General features: G+C 35.8%; 2 protein-coding genes across 7 annotated transcripts in view; one reads left to right on the top strand and one right to left on the bottom strand.

Annotated features, from left to right (window-relative positions):
* The window catches only part of Cct6b (chaperonin containing TCP1 subunit 6B), a 59,027-nt gene that overhangs the window by 12,939 nt on the left and 21,278 nt on the right, over window positions 1-24,810 (top strand). For 2 of the 6 annotated variants that reach the window (XM_047544489.1, XM_047544488.1), the window contains exons 2-10: window positions 5,921-5,984; window positions 6,518-6,652; window positions 10,533-10,706; window positions 13,399-13,502; window positions 19,847-19,957; window positions 20,095-20,254; window positions 22,462-22,544; window positions 23,527-23,623; window positions 24,463-24,610. In XM_047544489.1, coding sequence (XP_047400445.1) covers window positions 5,982-5,984; window positions 6,518-6,652; window positions 10,533-10,706; window positions 13,399-13,502; window positions 19,847-19,957; window positions 20,095-20,254; window positions 22,462-22,544; window positions 23,527-23,623; window positions 24,463-24,610 — 1,015 coding nt within the window. In that variant the 5' untranslated portion in view covers window positions 5,921-5,981. Of the gene's footprint in view, window positions 1-3,967; window positions 4,143-5,920; window positions 5,985-6,517; window positions 6,653-10,532; window positions 10,707-13,398; window positions 13,503-19,846; window positions 19,958-20,094; window positions 20,255-22,461; window positions 22,545-23,526; window positions 23,624-24,462; window positions 24,611-24,810 lie in introns of those variants that run through there. The other 4 variants (XM_047544484.1, XM_047544486.1, XM_047544487.1 and 1 more) reach the window with 4 other exon arrangements.
* Znf830 (zinc finger protein 830) lies at window positions 398-3,874 on the bottom strand. Its single transcript, XM_047544497.1, has one exon. It carries the CDS (start codon window positions 3,835-3,837, stop codon window positions 2,719-2,721), a length of 1,119 nt encoding a protein of 372 aa, XP_047400453.1. The 5' UTR covers window positions 3,838-3,874; the 3' UTR covers window positions 398-2,718.

The raw sequence follows: 24,810 nt of genomic DNA, 5'->3' as shown, positions 1-24,810 counted from the left end.
TCCAGTCATATAAGCCTGCTCACTACTTCTTAAGCATGTTTTATTTTTTTCACCTGGATAAATTTCTCTTTAAATTTGTGCTTTTTTATGGTACACACTAGTCACATATAGCTACTGAATACTTGATATGTGGCCAGTCTAAACTGTGATTTTAAAAACTCAGATTTTAAAAATGTAGTAGAGAGGGATTCCCAAGCTCTGAGGCCCCTTCTCTTTGAAGAAGTCTATTTCTTGCAATAAACCTACTTCTTGCTTGCTAAAAATAAGAAAAAGTAGAAGTAAAACATCGCATTAAATATTGATTACATACTGAAATGTTAATATTTTTGATATACTAAAAAAAATTGAAACTAAATTCACTCATTTCTTTTTAAATTGGCTGTTAGAAAATTTAAAACATATGTGGCTTGTATTATTATTGGGCAGTGCTCTATTAGATTATTAACCAAGGTAGAAGTGGGCTCACAATTCAACCCATTTTGTACTTCTTGCATGCTGAAATAATAAAGTGATAAATGACGTAAACATCTAAGAGTGGGCTCAAAGATTTGAGGCACCCTTAGTCGTTAAACTGAAATTGCTATCACTGACCAACTGGCAGCTCAAGAAAGCAAAGATTTTTGTGCCAGAGGTGGAAAGACTACACTAGTAACTTGTGCTTCTGCCAGTCAACAACTTCTAGGCACCCACGCTAATTAAAAAACAATACTTTGACTGCATCTCTCTCTCTCCTTTCTTCTTCCAAATGTAGTCACTAAAACAACTCTTCTTATGAACTTCTTTTATTTTTCTCAGTCCATATCTAATCAGTCTTAGTAACCTTGCTTTTGTACATGTAGTTTTCAAGTAGTCTCCCAGCTTCTTTCTTTCATGTTCATTTCATTCCATATACTACAATTAGAATAACATCTGATATTTCTTTGCAGATTCTTTGCTTAAAATACCTCCATTAATTTTCACAGTGCCAACAGGAAGAATTCTTTAGAATTCAAGGCTTTGCACACCTTTCTTGGTACTTGTGTCTTTAAAATCTGAGCTTTAGGGAAACTAGAGTGAGTTAATATATGTAAAGCACTTAGAATCCTGCCTGGCCTGTTCTAAGAACTGTTAAATCTCAAGTATTATTTGCATATGCTCATTTTTATTTGAATATGCTGTCTGAATATGCATTTCTGTCTCCAGAACACTAATTCCCTTTTCCTGTTTAAATACCTCCACCTCCAAAGGGAGGACTGACTTCATCTATTACAGACCAAACACAAGGGTAACTGTTACTATTAGAAAAACAAAAAGAAAAACTTAAATGACCTCTCCATAATTAATAAAACCTATAAAAATGAACCCTAATTTATCACAAAATAAAAATTCAGACTGAAAAAGATAGAAATAAAGGTAATAAGTATTTCTTTCATTCAAGAAGCAGGATATTTATGCAATGTTTTAGCACTAAAGCAATTCTGAAAACAACATAAACGTATTCTAGATTAAGGGCAGCTGCTCTCCAATTTTGGCATATATTAGAATTACTTGGGAACTTTAATATCTTTTTTTTTTTTTTTTTTGCGGTGCTGGGGACTGAACCCATGGGCTTGTGCTTGCAAGACCAGTACTCTACCAACTGAGCTACATCCCCAGCCCCTACCTGGGAACTTTAAAAAATATAGTTGTCTCTACTGAGGGTAGAGTGTTTTGTCTAATATGTACTAGGGTCTGATACCTAATCCTGCAAAAAAAGAAGAAAAAAGAAAAATACAGTTGTCTGAACTCCATCCCACCCAGGTTTACTGAATCTAAGGTCATAGCTCTGATATTTGACTTTTAAAAAAAAAAAAAAACTTCATAGTGATTCATGTGTACAATTTTATAAGTTTCAAAGTTGATTCTCATGTACATCCACATCTGACAGACACCAGTCTAGTCAAGACAAACTGCTTTAAGGAGGTTGGACATGTTTGGCATATATTTTTCTCAATGTTTTTCTAAAGCACTTTTTTGAAAACAGAATACCTAGCTAGAGAACCGAGTAACCTAGAATAACTTATGAGTAGTGTTCTTAAGACAGAACAAAATATTCCAACCCTTTGATATAGGGATCAGAAAAAATATGTACATTCTAAACAGCAGAGTATATTCATGTAAACACTTGTCTGTTGGTCAGACTTATATTAACTTATAAATTCCAAAACAATTACTTAGGTAAATATATATTTAACTGTATACAATATTTACAACTTACAGATTTTACAACTCAAAATTAAAACACTTAAGCCTTAAAATGTATGAAAAAGTTGGCACTTTGTTATGTAACACTTCAAAAATTTCAAAAGCAATTTTACCTCAAAAATCCACCAACATTCCAAAGTGCTGCTGTTCACTGGCTCATTTTATCTCAACGACTGACATGAGTATACAAATCTCTAGGAAAGGAGTAACAGATGTATCTATATATTGAAAAGCATTTTTTTTTTTAAACTATTGAAAAGCTTGGATCTTTAAAACCTTACAATAGCAGTGGATGGTGGGGCACGCCTATAGAATCCCAGCTACTCTGCAGGCTGAGGCAGGAGGATCTCCAAGTTCAATGACAGTCTGGGCAAGTCAGGGAGACCCTGTCTCAAAATAAAAAGGGAGGGGCAGGAGGCTGGGGCTGTGACTCAATTGTAGAGCTTCAGCAGATCCAATCCCCAGTAAGGTAAGAAACAAAACAACAAAAAAACCTTATAACAAAGCCCCTTTCACCCTCCAATCCTGAGATAACAAGTCCTGTAGTTCTCCCTCATCGTCGCTGTCAGCATTCTCCTCTTCCTTTTTTTGCAGTTCTTTTATGGTCAAAACCTCTTTAAGTTTATTTTTAATTTCATCCTGGCGATTCCGCAGCTTTTCCACCCTACGGTAACACTCTATCTGCTCATCAATCTCCCCAATCTGGCGGTCCAACCGTCCCTCTTCATCCTCTTCTGCGACTATAGCTTCAGAAATAGTGTTGACCTGCCTCATGGCTTTTTGAAATTCGTCCCACTCTTTGTCCATCTGATCCTTTGGAGCATCAACTTTTCGTACCTTTGCATCTACTTCAGGATCATCAAAAAATCCTTCCGGTAATGCTTCCGCGGTGTTTTCTTTCCTTTCCACCACTTTTTCATGTATTTCTGCTTTCTCAATAGACCCTGAATGAGGAATTAAGGGGGCCTTGGGAGGATTCGTATTAAAGGAATCGTTTGGCAGCACACTACTTGTTGCTTCCCGCGAGGAGGAAAGCGAGTGTTCTTTGCCCTGTGCGTTGGGCGGCAGTTTGCTGCCATCCCCTCTTTTTCCTTCTCTTCCTCCCTCCTCTTCCTCCTCTTCCTCCTCCTCATCTTCATATTCAGGGAGTAAACCGAGTCCCGAAGGTTTACTAGGTATCGCTCTAGCGGACTCTTTCCCTGTTTTATCAAAGTTGGTGGAGAAAGCGGACGTGGAGGGCTGTACCTGAGGAACGGAGGAGGCCTTCGCTCTCTTGGCGTCTTGGTTATCCGCATCCGACGCTTTCCTCTTGGCGGACTGAGGCGCTGCGCTGGCAGATGGACCCTGTGTGGCTCCCTTCGCGCCTTTCAGCTCGGCCACTTTCTCTCGGTGCTGCTTTCCCAGGACGTGAGTCTGCCACAGGAGCTCGCTCTTGACCGGGGTGTTACATAGGGCACAACTCAACTGGCCCAAACGGTTGTACTTCGCGAATGGAGATTCTATCCTTTTCCGGTTAGTGCTCAGACGCTGCTTCTCCTTCATCAATCGCCTGAGTTCTTCCTGATTTACCACTCGCTTCCCGGCCGGAGGCCGAGCGGAGGCGGAGGACGCCATCTTTGCGACCAGATCCCAGGCGATTCTGGCTTCCGTCCCGACGAGGCCTGATTGCATCACTTCCTGCCGAAGCGACGATTGGTCAAAGCTCAGGAGAAGGGCGTGACGCCAGGATTTCCCTTCAGAACCACCACAAGGGCTGTTTTTCCTCCGCTCAACCGTTAGGCTATGGCTGCGATCAAGGCTATAAACTCCAAGGCTGAGGTGGCGCGGGCCCAGGCGGCCTTGGCTGTCAACATATGCGCCGCCCGAGGGCTGCAAGATGTGCTGCGGACCAACTTGGGTCCTAAGGGCACCATGAAAATGTGAGACGGCCGTTAGGGCACCAGGCGGTTTTGGGTTTAGGGTGTCCTCTAAGGCATAAGTTCCACGAATACACTGGAGGTGTCAACTTGTGGGCCTGGCTCCCTTCTTCTCACTAATTCCCTGAGAGTATCTCTAGCCTGGTGGGGAGGAGGAGAAAAACTCCCCCGGGGAAGTCCCATGAGTGAACTTGTGACCTGCCCCCCTCACCCCCTTTTTCGTTAAGTTTCACGTGCGGTTAGAAAGCCAGTTCATTTAACGTCCCATTGGAAACGGAAGGCACTTAACTCCTCTTTACTTCCTCTCGTGCTTGGGTTCGAATCCAGAGCTTGGTGTACCCTAGGCAAATGCTGTACCACTGAGTTACACCATCATCCCCAACTCCTCTGCTTTTTAAGACTATGCCCTCAAGTCTGTAAATTCGACCCCCTCTCCCCCTTTCACACTTTGTGTTGCAGGGCATCTAAGCCTGGATCTTGCGCGTGCTTGCCATAAGCTCTACCACGGAGCTAAATTCCCAACCCCTGGACAGATAGTCTTTTTCATGGCAATCAATGTGTTGTCATGGAAAGGGTACAGGATTTGGAGCCAGGCAGGCATAGGTTCAAATTCAAATTTCAAAATATAGCTCTGAGTACTTAGGCAAATTCCTTGAATGCTCTATGCCTATAGTTCTTGATAGTTGTTCATTATTTTAGTATGTATTTAGCACCATTATTTTCTTTACATAAGTGGAGAAGATACTGGTGAGAGCAAAAGGGTGTAAGAGAAACATCCTGACAGGAATGAGAGAACTGATATTAATGGTAAAAGAAGGCATTAGATGCTGGGAAAACAGATGACAAAGATAGTTTCAATTCTTAAGGAGATCTGGTAGAGACAGATGTGCTAATTATATATAGATGCATATGATTATACTGAGGAAAGGGACTAATTACTGATGGCAGAAGGTAAAGCCTCTCAAATAACAGAGGATGTTTGATCATAGTCTTAAAAGAAGAATGAGTTCACCAGTTGGAAAAGGTAGTACAAGGCCTCCTAAGTAGAGTCATTTCAGGAATAAGAAAGCCCAACAATATAAACATAACAAAAAAATTTGGCAATTTAAGGAAACCAAAATACTGGGTTTGTAGAAGGATGGTAGAGGAGGAAGAAAGATAGTCAAGTCAGATTGGGAAAGGTCAAGTATGTCATTGCTAAATTAGTTTGGATTTTACCTTGAAGGTGATGGAGAACATAAAAATTATTGATGGATTTTTGAGTCACATTACCTTTTAGAAAGATAAATGTATGGAAGTTAAATTTAAATTTGGAGATAATCAGGATGCTGTTCAAGTAGTTCAGGGTAGGATGATAATGACAGTGGAAATGGGGAGAAGGGGATATGACTCAGATATTTAGATCATAGAATTAACAGAGCTTGGTGATCTAACAACTGTGATGGGTGAGGGGAACTAAGATGAATGAATGAATGATTGATAACATTTACCAAAATTAAAAATTGCTGGAAATTTGCAAACATGTGCTTTGTTACTCATACTCCTCTTTGACCCAAGTGCTCTCTAATGCTCCATTTGGTCTGAATTCACCATAAATCCACCTTGGGAGAAATGATCCTGCGAGCTGCAAATAGTGGTAGTTACTGTGGTATTACTCCATGGCACAATGGAGTTTTCAAAGCCCTGTTTCCTGTGTTAAGGAAAGTGGAATGGCAAGTACTGGGAATGTTGTGTTTGACTCTTGACATGAGAAGTTAATATCATCACTGTTCTTTGAACAGGCTTGTTTCTGGTGCTGGTGACATCAAACTCACTAAAGACGGCAATGTACTGCTCCATGAGATGGTGAGCTGATGCTGCTGACTTTAATAAACCTTAATAAGCCTTAATTAAGAACATAGTACACTTTGTATACATTTAAGTCAAGGTTATCAGGTAAATACTGCAGTTTTGAGGTATCCCTGTTGGGTTGATTTTTTTTTTTTTTTTTTTTTTGCTATTTTCAAGCGATAATTGTGGGATACTTACAAATTAATAACAAGGCACTGCATTATATTATTTGTAATCATGGAAGAATAAAAATTCATTTGCAATTTTCACAAATATTCATCTTTGAGATTGAAGGATTTAATCTTCTTTTGGAAATGTCATTGCATTCTGAAAAAAGGAGTGTTCTAAAATGTTCAAACCTCATTAGTTCTCTATTTTAAAATTTTGGACTTGACATTTACTAAGTATTTGATAATATGAAACTTGCAAACTTGCAGGATCAAGCTTATTTCATTTTTTAATTATACTGCTGACCCTTAGGTTATCTTTTTGTGGTCTTCTGTATCTCATTTCCCTTTCTTTTTAAATCTGTTGCTTACTCTTTCCAGCAAATTCAACACCCAACAGCTTCCTTGATAGCAAAAGTAGCAACAGCCCAGGATGACATCACAGGAGATGGTACTACTTCAAATGTTCTAATTATTGGAGAATTATTAAAGCAAGCTGATCTTTACATTTCTGAGGTATTAATATTTCACAGAATTCACTCTTTATTTTGAATGAATTTTATAAAAAAGCAAAATGGTTCATTTTAGAGTGTAAAAGTTAATTTAATCAAGATATCCTTGAATAATTATAAATGGAAATAACAGTGTACTTCACCCCCAAAGTAATGCCTTTTATTGGAATTATATGCCTCTTTTAAAAATGAAATAGTTAAGATCTATAGAAAGGTAAAAAAATTGCCCATGTATCCAAGAGTAATGGCTTAAGAAAGAAAATGCCACTAATAAAAGTTGAAACCAAATTATACCCCTTTAAAAAGTAACTGGAGGAAATATTAAAGGTTTCCTACCTTGTGAATTTACCTACCTTTTTAGATTTATTTTTCTTTATAAACCATCTATTCAGATTCCTCCATTTACTAGCCTCAGAAACATAATGCACATTTTTACCTCTGTGTCTTTGTTCAATCTGTATTCTTTTCTTGGTATTACTTACCTTTTTCCTATAATTATTTGAATTTTTCCTCTTATTCAGAGACCATTCAGCAAAGCATTACCTGGTTAAAATGCTAAAATTATTTCTTCTTTGTGTTTTATTCGGTATTGGGAATTGTCTGTTAATTCAGTGCCTACAACTTATCTCAGTTAGGATGCTTTGGACTGTAAGCAATAGAAATTGGCTAAAACTCACTTAAATAATGAGGAAGTTATTAAGCTCTCATAATAGAACATTAAGAGATAAGGCTGGATCCAAGTTTAGTTGATTAAAAAGTTTATTTAGTCATCAAGTACCTGGAACCTTTCTGTCTCTTCGCTCTTCCTTTCATAGTACTGTTTTATCCTAAGACTTGTTTTTATCTTTTTTTTTAATTATTTTTTATTGTAAACAAATGGGATACCTGTTGTTTCTCTGTTTGTACATGGAGTAAAGGCATACCATTTGTGTAATCATAAATTTACATAGGATAATGTTGTTTGATTCATTTGTTATTTTTTCCCTTCCCTCCACCCCTCCCACCCCTCTTTTCCCTCTATATAGTCCTTCCTTCCTCCATTCTTGCCCCCCTCCCTAACCCTAACTCTAACCCTAACACTAACCCCTCCCACCCCCCATTATGTGTCATCATCCACTTATTAGCAATATCATTCGTCCTTTGGTTTTTTGAGATTGGCTTATCTCACTTAGCATGATATTCTCCAATTTCATCCATAATTTTATCATTCTTTATGGCTGATTAATATTCCATTGTGTGTATATATATATATATACACCACAGTTTCTTTATCCATTCATCAATTGAAGGACATCTAGGTTGGTTCCACAATCTGGCTATTGTGAACTGAGCAGCTGTGAACATTGATGTCGCTGTATCTCTGTAGTATGCTGATTTTAAGTCCTTTGGGTATAGGCCAAGGAGTGGGAAGGCAGGCACTCTACGAGATAGGCTATATGGCCTGCTTGTTTTTATCTTGAGTGTAGGACTGCCAGAGGAAATCAGGGTTACTTGCTTCTTGATAATACTCAATAGGGGAGGGCAAGAGGAAACCATTCACACAACTAAGGAATATAAATACTACTTCTTGTGTGGTTGGGCCAACTTCTGTCTTATGCCCTTTCTAAATCAATAACCATTTTAAAGGGAATCAACTTGATTAATCAGGATCCATTCCTTGACCTGGGAATGAGGCTAGTTGTCTCTGGAGCATAGGTGGAAGAGGGGCACCCAAACAAAATAAGGTTTGGCTTATTTTGAGATACTGGCAGATGACATAATCATGAAATTGGGCGTATGGTGATAGAGCCGGGCACAGGATATGGTAGGAACACTGAGGAGAGAGGGCTATCCTAAACTAACCCATCATAGTCAGAAATCAACTCACTGGAGGATGTAAATTGAGCTAAATTTTCAGGATGGAGTAAGTCAGATGAAAGAGTGAGGATGGAGGAGAATGGCATTCCATACAGAAGGAACAACATACATAGTGTTGGATAGAGCAACAAGCATTTTGGTGTTGCTGGAGTTTAAAATGATTTGGATGGTAACAGAAGAGGTTGTAGGAGGTGGGAACCAGATCACAGAGGGTGTGCAGTACATTAACCAAGAAACTTGTGCTTTATTTTGTGTTGAACAGACTATACATATCAATATAGTAACACCTGGCATGGTCATATTGGCATTTTAAACATTTGGGGACATTTTAAGGGGGTCATGATCAGAGGTTTTAGTAGTCCAGATGAGCAATTGTGAAGTCTTGGACTGAGGATATTTTTGAAAATGGTAATAGTATAGGCTCTAGGATCAGGGCTCGTGGGTATAAATCCTAGCTCCACATTTATAAAAAAAATTTTATTGGTACACTAATTTTACTTGTTATTGGTATTTGTTATTATATACTCATACATGCATACAACATAATTTGGTCAATTTCATTCCCTGGTACATGACTCCACTTAACTAGCTAATCTAAGGCAAATCACATTATTCCCTTATATTTAGGTCACTCATCTGTGTAGTGGGAATAATAAATACCCACTTCATACTGTCGTTGAGAGTGTAAAATTAATTATTTCATGTAAAGCCCTTAGGATAGTGCCCAGCACAAATGCTCAATTAACATCAACTTTTAAATATTATAGGAGTGATACAAAGGAATGAATTAGAAATTGTGCCAGCTTTCACAAAATTTATTATTTTTCATAATAAATAATACTGTTTAAAATTATTTTGTCCATTTCAGATCTAAAGAAAAGTTGCAAGAATGTTAACAAAGAATTCCTGTGTTCTTTTTACCCATAATCTCCAAGTGTTATAATTTCTCCATCCTTGGCCTTGCTCTGATATATATAACGTATGAATTGTGTACATATAATTATAGATAACATAATGTTATAATGTCAGAGGAAATAATATATATCATTGTACATATCACATATATCGTACTGTATATCAGAGGAACTAATATATATCAGTGTATGTATCTTTTTCTAAATGGTTTGAGTTAAGCTGCAGATATAATCTATTTCAGTATTAGTGTACATTTTTATAATAAAGGATTCTCTTATATAACCACAGTATAATTATGTAAAATGGAATTAATAATAACATTGACACATTCATGTAGTACTATTATCTAATCTGCATATTTTATTCAAATTTCACCACTGCTTTCAATAGTGACCTTTACAGAAAAAGAAAATCTAGGATCACGCATTGCATTCAGTTGTCATGTTCCTTTAGTCTCTTTTAAGCTGAAATAGTTCCTGAGCTGCCTTTTTATGCTTCATGACATTGCTACTTTTAAGGACTATAGGCCAGTTATTTTATACAAAGTCCTTTAATTGGATTTGTCTGCTTCCTCACAGTTAGACTCAGGTTATTAATATTTGGCAGGAATATCACAAAAGCACTGTTGTGCTCTTTTGAATGCATCTTATCAGGAGGCACATGATGCCTATCTATCCCATTACTGTGATGTTAACTTTGATCGCTGAGTGAAGGTGTTGTTTATCTACCACGTTTTTTTTTGTTTTTTTACGGTGCTGGGGATTGAACCCAGGGCCTTGTGCTTGTGAGGCAAGCACTCTACCAACTGAGCTATCTCCCCAGCCCCTATCTACCACGTTTTTCTAAATCATTGCTGGTTCTTTTACTTAGCATTAGAAGGACCCTTTGTTGTTGTTGTTGTTGTTGACACTCATTTAGAAGGACACCACATGACAATGTAGTCATGATTTTTGGAAATAAAAAGTGACTTTTATAAATTACATATGCACAATTATGTTTAGTGGCATTAATGTGGGTAACATTCCTTTTTGAGGCATATTAATAGGAGAGGATAGTTATCTTGCCTTTCAATAATTTACTTCATAGTTTAAAATTTTATGTTGATGTAATAGGGCCTGCACCCTAGAATAATAGCAGAAGGATTTGAAGCTGCAAAGATAAAAGCACTTGAGGTTTTGGAAGAAGTTAAAGTAATAAAGGAGATGAAAAGAGAAGTCCTCTTAGATGTGGCTAGAACATCTCTACGAACGAAAGTTCATGCAGAACTGGCTGATGTGTTAACAGAGGTATGTGATTAAACTTGTATTGAGAATAAGTATAGCCTAACACATGATGATATTTTCTTTTTCTTAGAAGGCAGCCAAGATTTCCATGTGATTCTCTTGAACGCACAACAAAATAGGGAGATAAATGTTTACAAGCTTATGTATAGACAACATTTGATTGGTCAGAATAGAAGTTGTAATTTTTCAAAAGTGTTATATTAACGCAGAAGTGACTTGAAAGTTGGTAGGATGTTGTCTGTCTGTAGATTATCTCCTTTGGAAGCCTGTGAATAGTACACTAGTCTAAACCTACAGGTTTGTATTTTGTTATATGGAGTGATACATGAGGAAGTTGTTTTGGCAATATGCCTTGTAGTTAAAGTTACCACTTTAATGAAGCATGATTGATCTGATATATAATATTCACATTTGGGAAATGTATATTTGCTTTGCTTTCTTCTAAAGGACGAACATATGTAATATACAAACAAGATTGACTGGATACCTTAAGAAAGCTTTTATAATGTTATCATTTGATGATATCATTTTTGTTCCCCAGCTTTGCAGTTCTAAAAATTGACTATATTAGATTTATCAGGAATGATGAATTCATAGTAACCAAACTCATAAGACATTGAGATACAAAGCAGACTGCTATCTTATTAATTTGAGAAATACAAATGCCAGATGGACTGGAACACCTGAGTTGTTTCTGCTCAATTCTCCTTACCAATAGGAAAAAATGTGGGAAATTTGATTAAAATCAGACAATTTCTTGCTGAGCAGAGTCAGAAGAAACAGCTGCATTTTTTTCTGTTGGAGTACTCACGTGGCTCAAGATCTTGTGCTGTCTATTTAGGGCAGCCATTTTCTTTATTTTTTTTCTCTTTCCACATATTTTATTGGTGTATTGTGGTTGTATATGATGATGGAATTTATTGTTACATATTCATACATGCACACAATATAGCAATATAATTTGGCCAATATCACTCCCCAGCACTTCTTTCTCCCTCCCTTTCTCCCATCTTCTTCTCACTCCCTGTTCTCTTTCCTCTATTCATCTACCTTTGATTTTTATGAGATCCCTGTTCCCACCTTTCTTTTTCTTTTTCCTCTCTAGCTTCCACATGAGAGGAAACATATTTATTTTATTAAATATGTTTAACTTATTTTGGCTAACCAAACAATCTCTAGTTTCATCCATTTTCCTGCAAATGACATAATTTCAGTTTTCTTTATGGCTGAATAAAACTCCATTATATATATATATATATATATATATATATATATATATATGATTTTCTTTATCTACTCATCTGTTGATGGACACCTAGGCTGGTTCTGTAATTTAGCTGTTGTGAATTGTGTTGCTCTAAACATGGGTATGCATGCATCACTATAGTATGATGACTTTAATTTTTTAGGATGAATACCGAGGAATGGTATAGCTGGGACATGTGGAACCTCCATACTGATTTTCATAGTGATCGTATTAATTTACAATCCCACCCACAGTGGGAAATGTTCCTTTGTCTCCACATCCTCTCCTGCATTTATTATTGTTTGTATTCTTGATGACTGCCATTCTGACTGGAAAGAGATGAAATCTCAGTGTAGTTTTGATTTGCATTTCCCTAATTGCTAATGATGTTGAACATTTTTTCATGTATATGTTGGCCATTTGTATTTCTTTTTTTGAGAAGTGTCTGTTTAATTCACTTGCCCATTTATTAATTGGGTTTTTTGGTGTTAAGTTTTTGAGTTTTTAAATAAATTCTAGTTATTAATTCTCTGTCAGAAGAGTAACTAGCAAAGATTTTGTCCCATTCCTAATAGTTTCCTTTGCTGTGCAGAAGCACCACTTTCTTTTGGAGCTGTAAAATCACGTATGCTCTTACTATCCAGTGACCTTTGTCTTATTCCCTAGTAAGTGCCACAATTAAGAATTATGTTACCTCAGGTAAAATTTTCTAAGATATATTTTTTTGTTTTATTTCTATTTTAGGGTGGTTATAGCTTAGCTCTTAATACTCCTAATCAGTTATTTTCTTATTCTTTTCTGAGCTAAACAATAAGATGTGTTGTGCTCTGCTTTTCAAATTGCATAGCCCTGGGGATATATTGGAAAATAAATGAGACAAGTTTTTCTGGAGTGTCAATTTTACTTTACCATTTTGAGTGGAAGCATTATTTTCACACTGAAATATTGTGGCATGACCTGGAAACTTTTCATGGAAAAACATGAGGCTTAAAATGGCATATTATTATAGGCAGCAAATTTGAGTTCATATATTAGATTACATTCACTCCTTTTCTATTACGGGGTCCTTCGGTGGGAAAGGTTATATAGTGTTAGTGTGGCAGAAATAGCAGTGGTTTGACAATAACAGAGTCCTGAATTCTAGTCCTGGCTCTGCTACTGTTAGACCTTATTTTAAAACTGCAATTTCTTAAGTTCTCTCAGTTTCATCATCTATAAAATAAAGGACTTGAACCTGATGATCTCTGAAGTTCCTTTAGACTCTAAAGTATCCATTGATTTTTTTTTTTTTTTTTGTCAGTGTCTACAGTAAAGTGGCACTTGTTGGCTTTGCCTTATATTTTGAAGCCTGAAGCCCTTTCTGTGTTTATCATGGTGATAGATTATGAGGGCCAGTGGGTTTTTTTGGTAGTCTAAATAATTAACTGTCCTCATTCACTTCTCTTTCAGGCTGTGGTGGATTCTGTTTTGGCTATTAGAAGACCAGGATACCCTATTGATCTCTTCATGGTGGAAATAGTGGAGATGAAGCATAAATCAGGAACAGATACACAGTAAATTTTGACAATACATAGGTTCTAGAATATTTGGTTTTCATCAAATGTTCTTTCATGAATTTCATTAGTTGCTTTACCTTGACATTTGTCTATTCATTCAACATGCACTAATTGGGAAACTACCATGAGCCAGTCACTTTTTAAAAATTATTTTTTTAGTTGTAGGTAGACACGTTTTATTTTTATTTATTTATGTTTATGTGGTGCTAAGGATCCAACCCAGTGCCTTACACATGCTAGGTGAGCACTATACCGCTGAGCTATAACCCCAGCCCTGCCAGTCACTTTTTACTTTGACAATTATTTTGAAGAAGTCTGATTGTTTTCTTGAAGATATTTTTGTGGAAAGAGTTTTGATTAATCATGCAGTTCTCTTGGGACTAGTTAGGTTTTCTATTTGTTTTTGAACCATATTATTAAGTAATGTTTTTCCAGGAATGCAGCAATTTTGTCTAAATCTTCAAATAGTTGTCATAAAATATTCATAAAAATCCTGTTTGCAGGATAATCCTTATTTTTTCATTTTTTGGTAAGTTTTGCCAGGGATTGGCTTGGTTTTGGTTTCATAGTGTCTTTCTCTTTATTATTTAATTTATTTTACTTTTTTGGGGAAATTTTCTACTTCTATAGTATGTTTTTTACCTCATTCTTTCCTTCCTTCCTTCCTCAACAACCCCCTTCCTTTTTTTTTTTTTTTCTTTTTTGAGAAAACATAGTGTCTCACTATGTTGCCCAGGCTGGTCTTGAATTCCTGAGCTCAAGTGATTCCTCCTGCCTCAGCCTCCTAAGTACTGGGACTTCAGCTGCTTGCTACTACACCAAGTTCTTGCTTCTATAGAGATGGCCACTTAGGTCATTAATTTTCAGCTTTCCACTCTTCTAATATACTAACTATTTAAGGCTTTAAAGTTTCCTGAAAGTATTACTTAGCTGCATTCCTTAAATTTTGATATGTGGTTTTATAATTTTTATGCTGTTTAAAATATTTTCTAATGCCCTTGAGGGGTGTATGTGTGTGTTTGTGTGTGTGTGTGTGTGTGTGTGTGTGTGTGTGTGTGTATTTCAGTACTGGGGATTGAACACAGGGCTTTGCACATGCTAGGCAAGTGCTCTACCACTGAGCTACATCCCCAGCCCTCTGGGGATCTGGGCTCAACTGGAACACCTACACATGGACCTCTAGCGACTTTGGCTTTTTTGAGCGTGGGGCGGGTGTACCAGGGATTGAACTCAGGTGCACAGGACCACTGAGCCACATCCCCAGCCCTATTTTTATATTTTATTTAGAGACAGGATTTCACTGAGTTGCTTAGCGCCTCCCTTTCACTGAGGCTGGCTTTGAACCCTTGACCACCTGCCTCAGCCTCTCAAGCTGCTGGGATTACAGGCGTGTACCACCAGGCCTGGCTGATTTCAACTTTGATGATTTTATTGAGATGAAACTTTGTTGTAAGTTGAGGAGCATTTTCTTTGAGCTGATTGAAGGTATTGTTATACTGTCTTCTGGCTTCCATTATTGCTTTTAAGAAATTAGCTGTTTTTAAGGAAAATTTTAATTATCTAATACACAGATATTTCTCTTTGTATTCTACACTTTTACTATGATGTATGTACATGTGGATTTCTTTTTGTCTGTTCTGCTTGTTATTTTCCAGGTTTCTTGATGTATTTTATTTGGTTCACATTCATTACTTTCTGAAATCTTTATTCTGCCCTGTTACCTATTCTCTTTCTTCAGTTAAATGTATGCTTGATGTTCTTCCTCTGTCTTCCATTTACTTCTCTCTTGTTTTTTTGTGTTACATTACATATTCAATTATTTGTATAATTTGTAATGATTTATTTTGTAGTGATTTATTCAATAATTTTCTGTTGAACAGTGACTAATCTTTAAATAAATCCTTTGATTAGAAAAAACTTTATAATGAAGTATAAAAAGGGAAAAACAGTGCAAAGTGTACCTGTCATAATGGTATAGCTTGATGAATTTTATAATATATCTGTATAATTAGCACTCATAAAAGAAACAGAACTACAAGAATATTCAAAGCCCCTCTTATGTTCCCTTTTAGCCATTATTTTTCAAGAGTAACCTGTATTTCTATGGCATAAATTGATATTACCTGTTTTGTACTTGTCTAAGGGGAATCATAAAGTAGGTACTTTTTTGTATATGACTTTTTTTCATTCAGTATTGTTTGTCAGATTCATCTGTATTGTTCCATGTATAGTAGATTATTCATTCTCATTACTCCTTAGTATTTTATTGTTACTCTTGCAGTTCATTCATTCTGCTCTTGAGGCAGTTAGGTGGTTTTCAATTTTTGACCTTTATGAATAGTGCTTCCATAAATATTATAACATCCTTTTTTTAAACATATGGTTGCATGTGTGTTGATCCCTTAAAATTTTTTTGAGTCAAGGTTTCACTGTGTTGCCAGGCTAGTCTTAAACTCATGAGCTCAAGTGATCCTCCAGCTTCAACCTCCTGAGCGTTGGAACTATAGGCATGTGCCACTGTGCCTAGCTTGTTTGTTAAAAGCTTAATAATGGTGGTGTGTGCTTGTGTGTATTTCTTTATGCACTTACTATAGAAGTTGTATTTGATTCTTCCTTGAATCTGCCTTGTCACTTTTTATGGTGTCCTGTTTCCTGGAGATCTTCCCAAAATTACCTTTAAATAAACTCCTTAAAGCATATAGTTTATATCTGATAATTATAATATCTTAAGTTTTGGTTTGTTTCAGGTGTTGATTGTATTTGTCTAGTTCTTGCTCATATGTGCCATTCATTGTGTTTGAAAGAAGTATTTGTAGAAATAATTTGAGACCTAGGATGAAGGTGCCTTTCTGGAAAGAGGATTTATATTTGCTGATGTTGGGAACCCAGGGACTACTTTACATTTATAGCTTGGGATTTTTTTGGCATATTCATTTGATACGAATTCTTATTGCCAGTCCATGTGAGGACTGATTATTTCTAGTTCATCTTTCTGTATAACCCTGAGTATGTAGCCCTTTGGGTTTCAAATCCAATGTAAAGAAGATCTATTAGACTTTTAATTTCACTGGGCTTTTAATTTTGTCCCATTTTCATTCTGAAGTTATTGTAACTAAAGTTCATATTTGCAAGGCTTGTTAAATAACTTTAGAATGAAAGTACCTGCAGTTCTCTACTTATCTCTTGAAGTTTTGTTTTGTTTTTAGTTTTGGTTTATTAATTTACTATCTTATAGCTGTACAGTGTTGCCAAGTTTTGGTTTTTAATTCAGCATTTTTTGGGGGTTTTCGTTAGTAGGGTTGGTCCAAATTAGCCTACTGTTACTGAGGTTAGCAAGTTCTTGATTTACATTTGAGAAGGATATCTGTAGCTGTGTGGAGAATACACTTTGGAGCAAGTAGGGAGGTCAGGGAGGGGAAGAAACAGGAGAACAATTAGGAATCTGTTATTATAGTTCAGGTTAGAAATGAAAATCGTTTAGATCAGGGCATATTTTAGAAGGAAGAGGCAATAGGATTTGGTAATGGTTCCATATGGAATGGGACAGAAATAAAAGTCAAGGATGTCTTTTGGGTTTTTGCATGATCAGCTAGAAAAGTGGAGATGCCATGTCTTGAGAATGAGAAGACTGAGAGAAACAAGTTTGGAGAAACGTTTTGGGGAATGTTATGTTTAAGAGACTCCTTAGAAAACTTGGAATAGAACCACCATTTGACCCAGCTATCCCACTCCTTGGCCTATACCCAAAGGACTTAAAATCAGCATACTACAGAGATACAGCCACATCAATGTTCATAGCTGCTCAGTTCACAATAGCCAGATTGTGGAACCAATTGATGAATGAATAAAGAAACTGTGGTATATATATAAATGGAATATTACTCAGCCATAAAGAATGATAAAATTATGGCATTTGCAGGCAAATGGATGAAATTGGAGAATATCATGCTAAGTGAGATAAGCCAATCTCAAAAAAACCAAAGGACGAATGATATCGCTAATAAGTGGATGATGACACATAATGGGGAGTGGGAGGGGTTAGTGTTAGGGTTAGAGTTAGGGTTAGGGAGGGGGGCAAGAATGGAGGAAGGAAGGACTGTATAGAGGGAAAAGAGGGGTGGGAGGGGTGGGGGGAAGGGAAAAAATAACAGAATGAATCAAACAATATTACCCTATGTAAATTTATGATTACACAAATGGTATGCCTTTACGCCATGTACAAACAGAGAAACAACAGGTATCCCATTTGTTTACAATAAAAAAAAAATTAAAAAAAGATGGCTGTTAGGTATCCTGTGGAGATGTTGAGTAGGAAATTGGTGTGATATATGGAGTTTAGCATAAGACTGGAAATGTATATTTGAGAATCATCAGTATATAGGTGACTTAAAGCCATGAGAGTGAACGAGATCATCTGGGAGGTGAATATAAACAGAAAAAAGAGGAAGTTTAAAGATTGAGGCTTGGGAATTCCAGTGTTCAGATTTTGAAAAGGTGAAGATTTATAAAGTAGGCTGAAAAGCAGTAGTCACTGAAGTGGGAGACCCAAGAGAGAGGAGTGCCCTTGAAGCCAAAATCAGCAGGTATTTTAATGACAGAATGAACAGCTTTGTCATATGCTCCTGAAAGTTTAACTTTGTTGTTATGAACTGAAATTGATTGTTATATATGGAAAACAGTTTTTTGGTTTCTTTAATGAGAGCTGCTTCTGTAAAAAGATAGAGATGAAAGTCAGATTGCAGGTGGGCTCAAGAGAGGATGTAAGGGAAGAAGTGGAAATGCAAACTTAGACAAGTCAGAGGAGTTTAGCTGCAAAGGGGAGCAAAGAAATAGAAGAAAATACTGGAATGGGGCTCATAGAGAAGAATAATTTTGGTTTAAAGATGGGAATTATCATAGCAAGTTTAGACGCTGATAAGGATGTTCCAATAGGAAAGAAGAATTGATATGGGAGACAGTGCAGGCACAGAGAGGGGAGATGGAGTTCAGTAAATCAGCGGAGAGATTAACCTTACAGTGGAGGATGAATAGTTCATTCACAGCTGTAGGAGGTCCAGGTTCAAGTGCCCCAGAACTGATAGAGGTAGTGATGGAACAGCGTTTCTATTTTCTCAAGGAAACAAGGTCACTTGATGAGAGCTAGGAGAGAGGGAGCATGAAGTCTTGAAAAGTGAAGAACATTGAATGTTTAGTTTCTTCTGAAATGAACATCTCATTCAGTTAGGAGTTGTAGTAATCTAGTTGTATTAAACATTTGAAAACTGCCTTATAATTATGTTGAACTATTTAAAAATAATTTCTTTAAGGTGTAACAAATATTGGCTTTATAAAAGATTCTTAAGTAGGAATGTCATCCCCTAAGTATGTGTAAATCAATTTTATAAGTTATAAAAATATATACTTTAGAAAGAATATTTGGCAAACAAACAAAAAAAGTACCCTATCTGTATTCCTACCATCAAAGCCTAGGGTTCTTATATTTTTCCTTTTTAATGTCAAGATGCTTATTTTTATTTATTTATTTATTTATTTTTTGCAGTGCTGGGGATTGAACTGAGGGCCTTGTGCTTGCAAGGCAAGCACTCTACCAACTGAGCTATCTCCCCAGCCCTAGATGCTTATTTCTTTATAAGGATAGTTACAGTTGTGCTTTAAATGCAAATGTCATTCTGTGATTATCAACTATCCTATAAATATTTTTGTACATTATTATTATTATTATTATTATTATTATTAATTATTATTATTGTATGGGGGATCAAACCTAGAGGCCCTTTACCACCAAGCTACTTCCCCAGTCCTTTTAATTTTTTATTTTGAGACAGGGTCTCTCTATGTAGCCCAAGCTGGCCTCAAACTTGGGATCCTCCTGCTTCTGCCTCCTGAGTTACTGGGATTAAGGTGTGCATCACTATGCCCAACTCTGTTACATAGTGTTTGTGACCATCAAATAGTTGGGTCATTATTTGCTGAGCAATATCCTATTGTTAGATATTTAGGTTAATAATTTTTTGTTGTTTCATGTAATTATTCTGAACAAATTTTCCTAAGAGCTTCGTTTTATGCCTCCCTTTCATTACTTGATCAGCTGTGTCATGTTTTTGAGCTGATAACTTAGAGAATAATTCTGGTTTGACTTTTCATTGTGACTTCACAGTCATACTATGTTAAAGTAGATTCTCTTCCCTGATTTTACTAATTATATGTTAGATTTGAAGTTTTCACAAAGAAGCAAACAATGTGTGCTTTGGCTGTTTTGTTATAAATTTGAGTATAATTCTAATTTTATATCAAATTTTAGAGCATATATTCAAAGTAAGAAACACTGCATGTTTTAATAGGTTGATCCGAGGATTAGTTTTGGATCATGGTGCCCGTCATCCAGATATGAAGAAACAAGTAAAAGATGCATTTATCCTTACTTGCAACGTGTCACTGGAATATGAAAAAACGTAAGTGATAATTTCTCTTTATAAATTTTTAAACTATTTTTTTCCAAAATTGTTTTTAAATCTCTTGCCTCTCATATGTTCTTCTGTTGACTTCTTTTCCCTCTGTATTTACTAGCTTGTTTTTATTAATTTTTTAGAGAGGTGAACTCTGGTTTTTTTTATAAGACTGCAGAAGAAAAAGAGAAATTGGTAAAAGCTGAAAGGAAATTTATTGAAGATAGAGTACAAAAAATAATAGACCTGAAAGAGAAAGTCTGTGCTGAGTTCAATAAAGGATTTGTTGTCATTAATCAAAAGGTGAGGAAAAAACACTTAGATTTTAATTATTTGTAAACGTTCTTCAGTATTTCTCAAAGTACTTTAATGGACCCTTACAGGGAGTCTGAAGTTAAAACTATTTTCATATTAATACTAATCCCTTTTACATTGTACTGACATTTGCAATGATGGTGCAAAAGCAATGCAGATAAAACTGCCAGCACCTTAGTACAAATGAAGGCAGCAACCCCAAACTACTGTAATAGTTATCATCGTCTTTATTGCCACACCACCACACTCTTGCAGAAAACAAAGGCAATTTCATTTAAGAATGTTTTGATAAAGTGGTAAAACTTGTAAATTTTATTAAATTTTGATCTTTAATTCATTCTTTTATAAATCTTGTGCGATAAAATATGAAGCACACAAGGAGTACTTCTGCTGCATACCAAAATGTGGTGGTTGTCTTGAAGGAAAGCCCTTGTGTGATTGAGCTGTGAATGAAACTAGTTACTTTTATTTATAAAAAGCCATTTTCACTTGAAAGTATGACTGATAGACAAACTATATTATTTAGATTTGGGTATTTGGAAGATTTTTCTGAGAAATGAATGAAGCAATCCTATCACTTCAAGGGAAACACCTGACAGTGTTTGTTGCCAGTCGGTAACATTTGAGTCTAACATACTGAATCAATATTTTATAAACAACTAACAAATGCGGTATTTTACAAAATCACTCATGGATAAATAATCCACTTAAAGTATAAGACCAATGACTGGGCACAGTTGTGCATGTCTGTAATTCCAGTGTCTCAGGAGGATGAGACAGGAGGATTGCAAATTTGAGGCCAACCTCAGAACCTTAGTGAGACTGTCTCAAAATAAAAATAAAAATATTGGGAATGTAGCTCTGTGGGAGAACACCTGTGGGTTCAACCTCCCATAAAAAAGAAAAGAAAAGAAAAAAGAAAACCAATGAATTTTAATGTGAATCTGAAAAGTTCAGTGATAATGGTTCCTTTATTCCACATTGAAACCAACTTTTAAGATATTATTACTTGTTGAGTTCTGGTATATGTGTTGTTTTAGTCAGTTTTTTTGCTGCTGTGACCAAGAGGAGGAAAAGTTTATTTAGGGGCTCATGGTTTCAGAAGTCTCAGTTTATAGATGACTGACTCCATTCCTTGGGACCTGAGATGAGGCACAGCATCATGGCAGAAAAGTGTGATGGAGGAAAGCAGCTCAGGATATCACAATAGGAAGCAGAGAGAGACTCCAATCACCAGATAAGAAATTTATACCTCAAAGGCACACACCCCCAATAAACCGCCTCCCCCAACCACACCCTACCTGCCTTTAGTTACCACTCAATTAATCCCCTAATCTCTTCACCTCTGAACATGTGCCTTGTCTCATATGTGAGCTTTTGGGGGACACCTCACATCTAAACCATAATACATGTAGTATCAGAGAAGAATATCCATAGTTATCTGAAAAGGCTTTTAGGAATTAAACTCAAGGGTGCATAAGTACTGAGCCATATCCCCAGTCCTTTTTTTCTTTTTTGAGATAGGGTCTCACTAAGTTGCTTAGGGCCTCCTAAGTTGCTAAGTTTCTTGGGGCCTCCCTAAGTTGCTGAGATTGGCCTTGAACTTGCAATCCTCTGACCTCAGCCTTTTGAATCACTAGGATCACAGGCATGTGCCACCACACCTGGCTGAAAAGGCTTTAAAAATATTCCTCTCTTTCCAATTTTTATCTTATATGAGACCAGAGTTTCTTTATGTATCTGAACCAAAACAACATATCATACCAAACTGAGTGCAGAAACAAATATGAAAATCTACCTGTCTTTTATTTAGACAGACATTATAGAGATTTGCAAAAATGTAAATCATTCTCATGTAAATCATTTTGGAAAGTATAGAAAATTCATTAAAAAGTATTATTTATGTTAACATAAAATGAATTTATTATTTTAGTGGATTAACAAGTATTTTTAAATTTCTCAATTTTAATTTATAATATGATAAACACATATAGCTCACATAAACAAAAGTTCTTTGGGTTCTTAATAATTTTTAAGAGTGTAAAGTGGTACTGAGACCAAAAAGTTTGAGAAATTCTGGTTTAAAATATGTTTATGGCTAGGAGAATAGCTCAGTGGTAGAGTGCTTGCCTAGCACGGTTTGATATACAGCACAGAAAAAAATGTTTACAATTTTTGTGTTAATTTGATTATAGGGAATTGATCCATTTTCCTTAGATACTCTTGCAAAACATGGAATAGTAGCTCTTCGCAGAGCAAAAAGGAGAAATATGGAAAGGTAAGATTGTGCATTATAATACTAATATCTTTAAACAAACTGAAATTATTCCATGTGTAATCCTTTTAGTTTATAAGTAAACATTGTTGAACAAAATAGTAGTGTACAAATTCCAAATTTTGTTTTAGTTTTAATAAACAGTTGAACTGTCGAAAATCAGGGTCATTATCTTGCTCCAGAATTTTGTTAAAGTACAAAGAAGGTTTTCATATTTTAAAAATAGATTTTAAAAACAATGCAGTGTAATGGGACATGATCTCACATGTGGAGTCTAAAAATGTTGTGGTCGGTCATATAAGTAGACAGAAAACAATAACAAAGGCACACACCTGTAATCCTAGCATCTCAGGAGTCTGAGGTAGGAGAATTGCAATTTTGAGGCCAGTCTCAGCAACTTAGTGAAGTCCTAAGCAACTTAGTGAGACTCTGTCTCAAAATAAAGAATTAAAAGGGGTGAGGATGGTAGCTCAGAGGTAAAGCACCCTTGGATTAAAACCCCTATGGTAGGGTGGGAGTAGATTGGAGAATGGTAGTTTAACAGGGACGGGGCAGTTTGGGGGTTTAGAAGATGTAGGTAAAAGATTGCAAATTTTCTATTAGGAAGAATAAGTTCAAGGATCTATTGTACAACATAGTGACTGTAGTTAATAATGCACTGTATTGTTGAAAATGCTAGATTTTAAGAGTGTTATCATTCCAAAACTGATAACTATGAAAGATAAAACATCTGTCAATTAGCTAGTCTTAGCCATTTTGCAGTGTATAAATATTTCAAAACATCATGTTTTACCTGATAAATACATATAATTTGTCAACTAAAAACTTAAACAGGGAGGGGGGTGGAAAAAAGAAAAAAAAAAACTTAATCAAACTGCCCCCCAAATAATGTAATACAGCAACTATATAGTCTTCTGTATTGGATCCTTTCATCTTTAAGATGTTAGCCTTTATGCTTTTCATAACCAAAACTATATAATTCCAGACTCTCTCTTGCTTGTGGTGGAATAGCTGTGAATTCTCTTGAAGACCTCAATGCAGATTGCTTGGGACATGCTGGTCTTGTATATGAGTATACACTAGTGAGTATTTCTGTGAATAATTGTTATAGGGTTGGGGTTATAGTACATTGGTGGAGCACTTGCCTAGCATGTGTGAGGCATTGGGTTTGATCCTCAGCACCAGATTAAATAAATAAATAAAATAAAGGTATTGTGTTCATCTACAACTAAAAAAAAATTTTAAAAATAGTTGTGATAAAGTGAACACTAAGCCTTTTTTTTAAAAAAATAGCTTTTTAATTCATATTTTGCATTTTGAGATCTGACTAACCCATAAGATATATTTTACAATTTATTTACCTAAATATTTCTTAAGAGTTCAAATATAACTTAATTACTTTTACATATATTTTTTTAAAATAGCATTTATTTTTTAAATGTTAATGTGTGCATTACAGGAAAAATAAAGACACAAGCAAAGAACAAAGTCATCTAGTCACAAGCAGCTTAGTTGGACGTGTCCCTCCAGGTTGTGCATATACATACACAATATCCCATTTTGTGATTGAGATTATAGTGTGTATCATGCTTTTCCACACTTCATGAATATTCACCAATTCAAAATCCCAAAGCTACATGAGTATTTTTGATAACCAAGAATACACTATACCAACTCAATCTGTTATTACATATATTTTTAGTTATGCTTAGGAAAAGTTCACATGAAGAACAGATTCTAATATAAACTAGGTTTTGGTTTCATAATCACATTGAATATTAAAGTTTATATCTGTGTGTGTATGTGTGTTTGTGTGTGTGGGTGTGTTGCTAGGGATTGAATCCAGGCCCTCACACATGCTAGGTAAGCACTCTACCACTGAGCTACATCCCCAGCCTGAAATTCTTATGTCATTCTTTAGGGTGAAGAAAAGTTCACTTTTATTGAGGACTGTGTTAACCCTCGCTCTGTCACCTTGTTGGTCAAAGGACCAAATAAGCATACTCTCACACAAATCAAGGATGCCTTAAGAGATGGGCTTCGTGCCATCAAAAATGCCATTGAAGATGGTAAGCTCTTTTTGTGATGGATATGGTCCTCACATATTTTTGAAGTAGTAATAAATCTGTCATGATATTTATGGTATTTTAAAAAGATAAGAATTATTACTATTTTCTCTTTTTACTTTAGACAGTATGTTGTTTGGGTTGTAAAGATTTTTCCTTTGAAATATTCTTAATATTCTGCTGTTCTCTTTATTAACTCCTGT

The sequence above is a fragment of the Sciurus carolinensis genome, chromosome 3 (assembly GCF_902686445.1).
Source record: "Sciurus carolinensis chromosome 3, mSciCar1.2, whole genome shotgun sequence".
Taxonomy (NCBI): Eukaryota; Metazoa; Chordata; class Mammalia; order Rodentia; family Sciuridae; genus Sciurus; species Sciurus carolinensis.
Note: the sequence above shows the minus strand (reverse complement) of the source record. Positions and strands in the feature narration are given on the sequence as shown.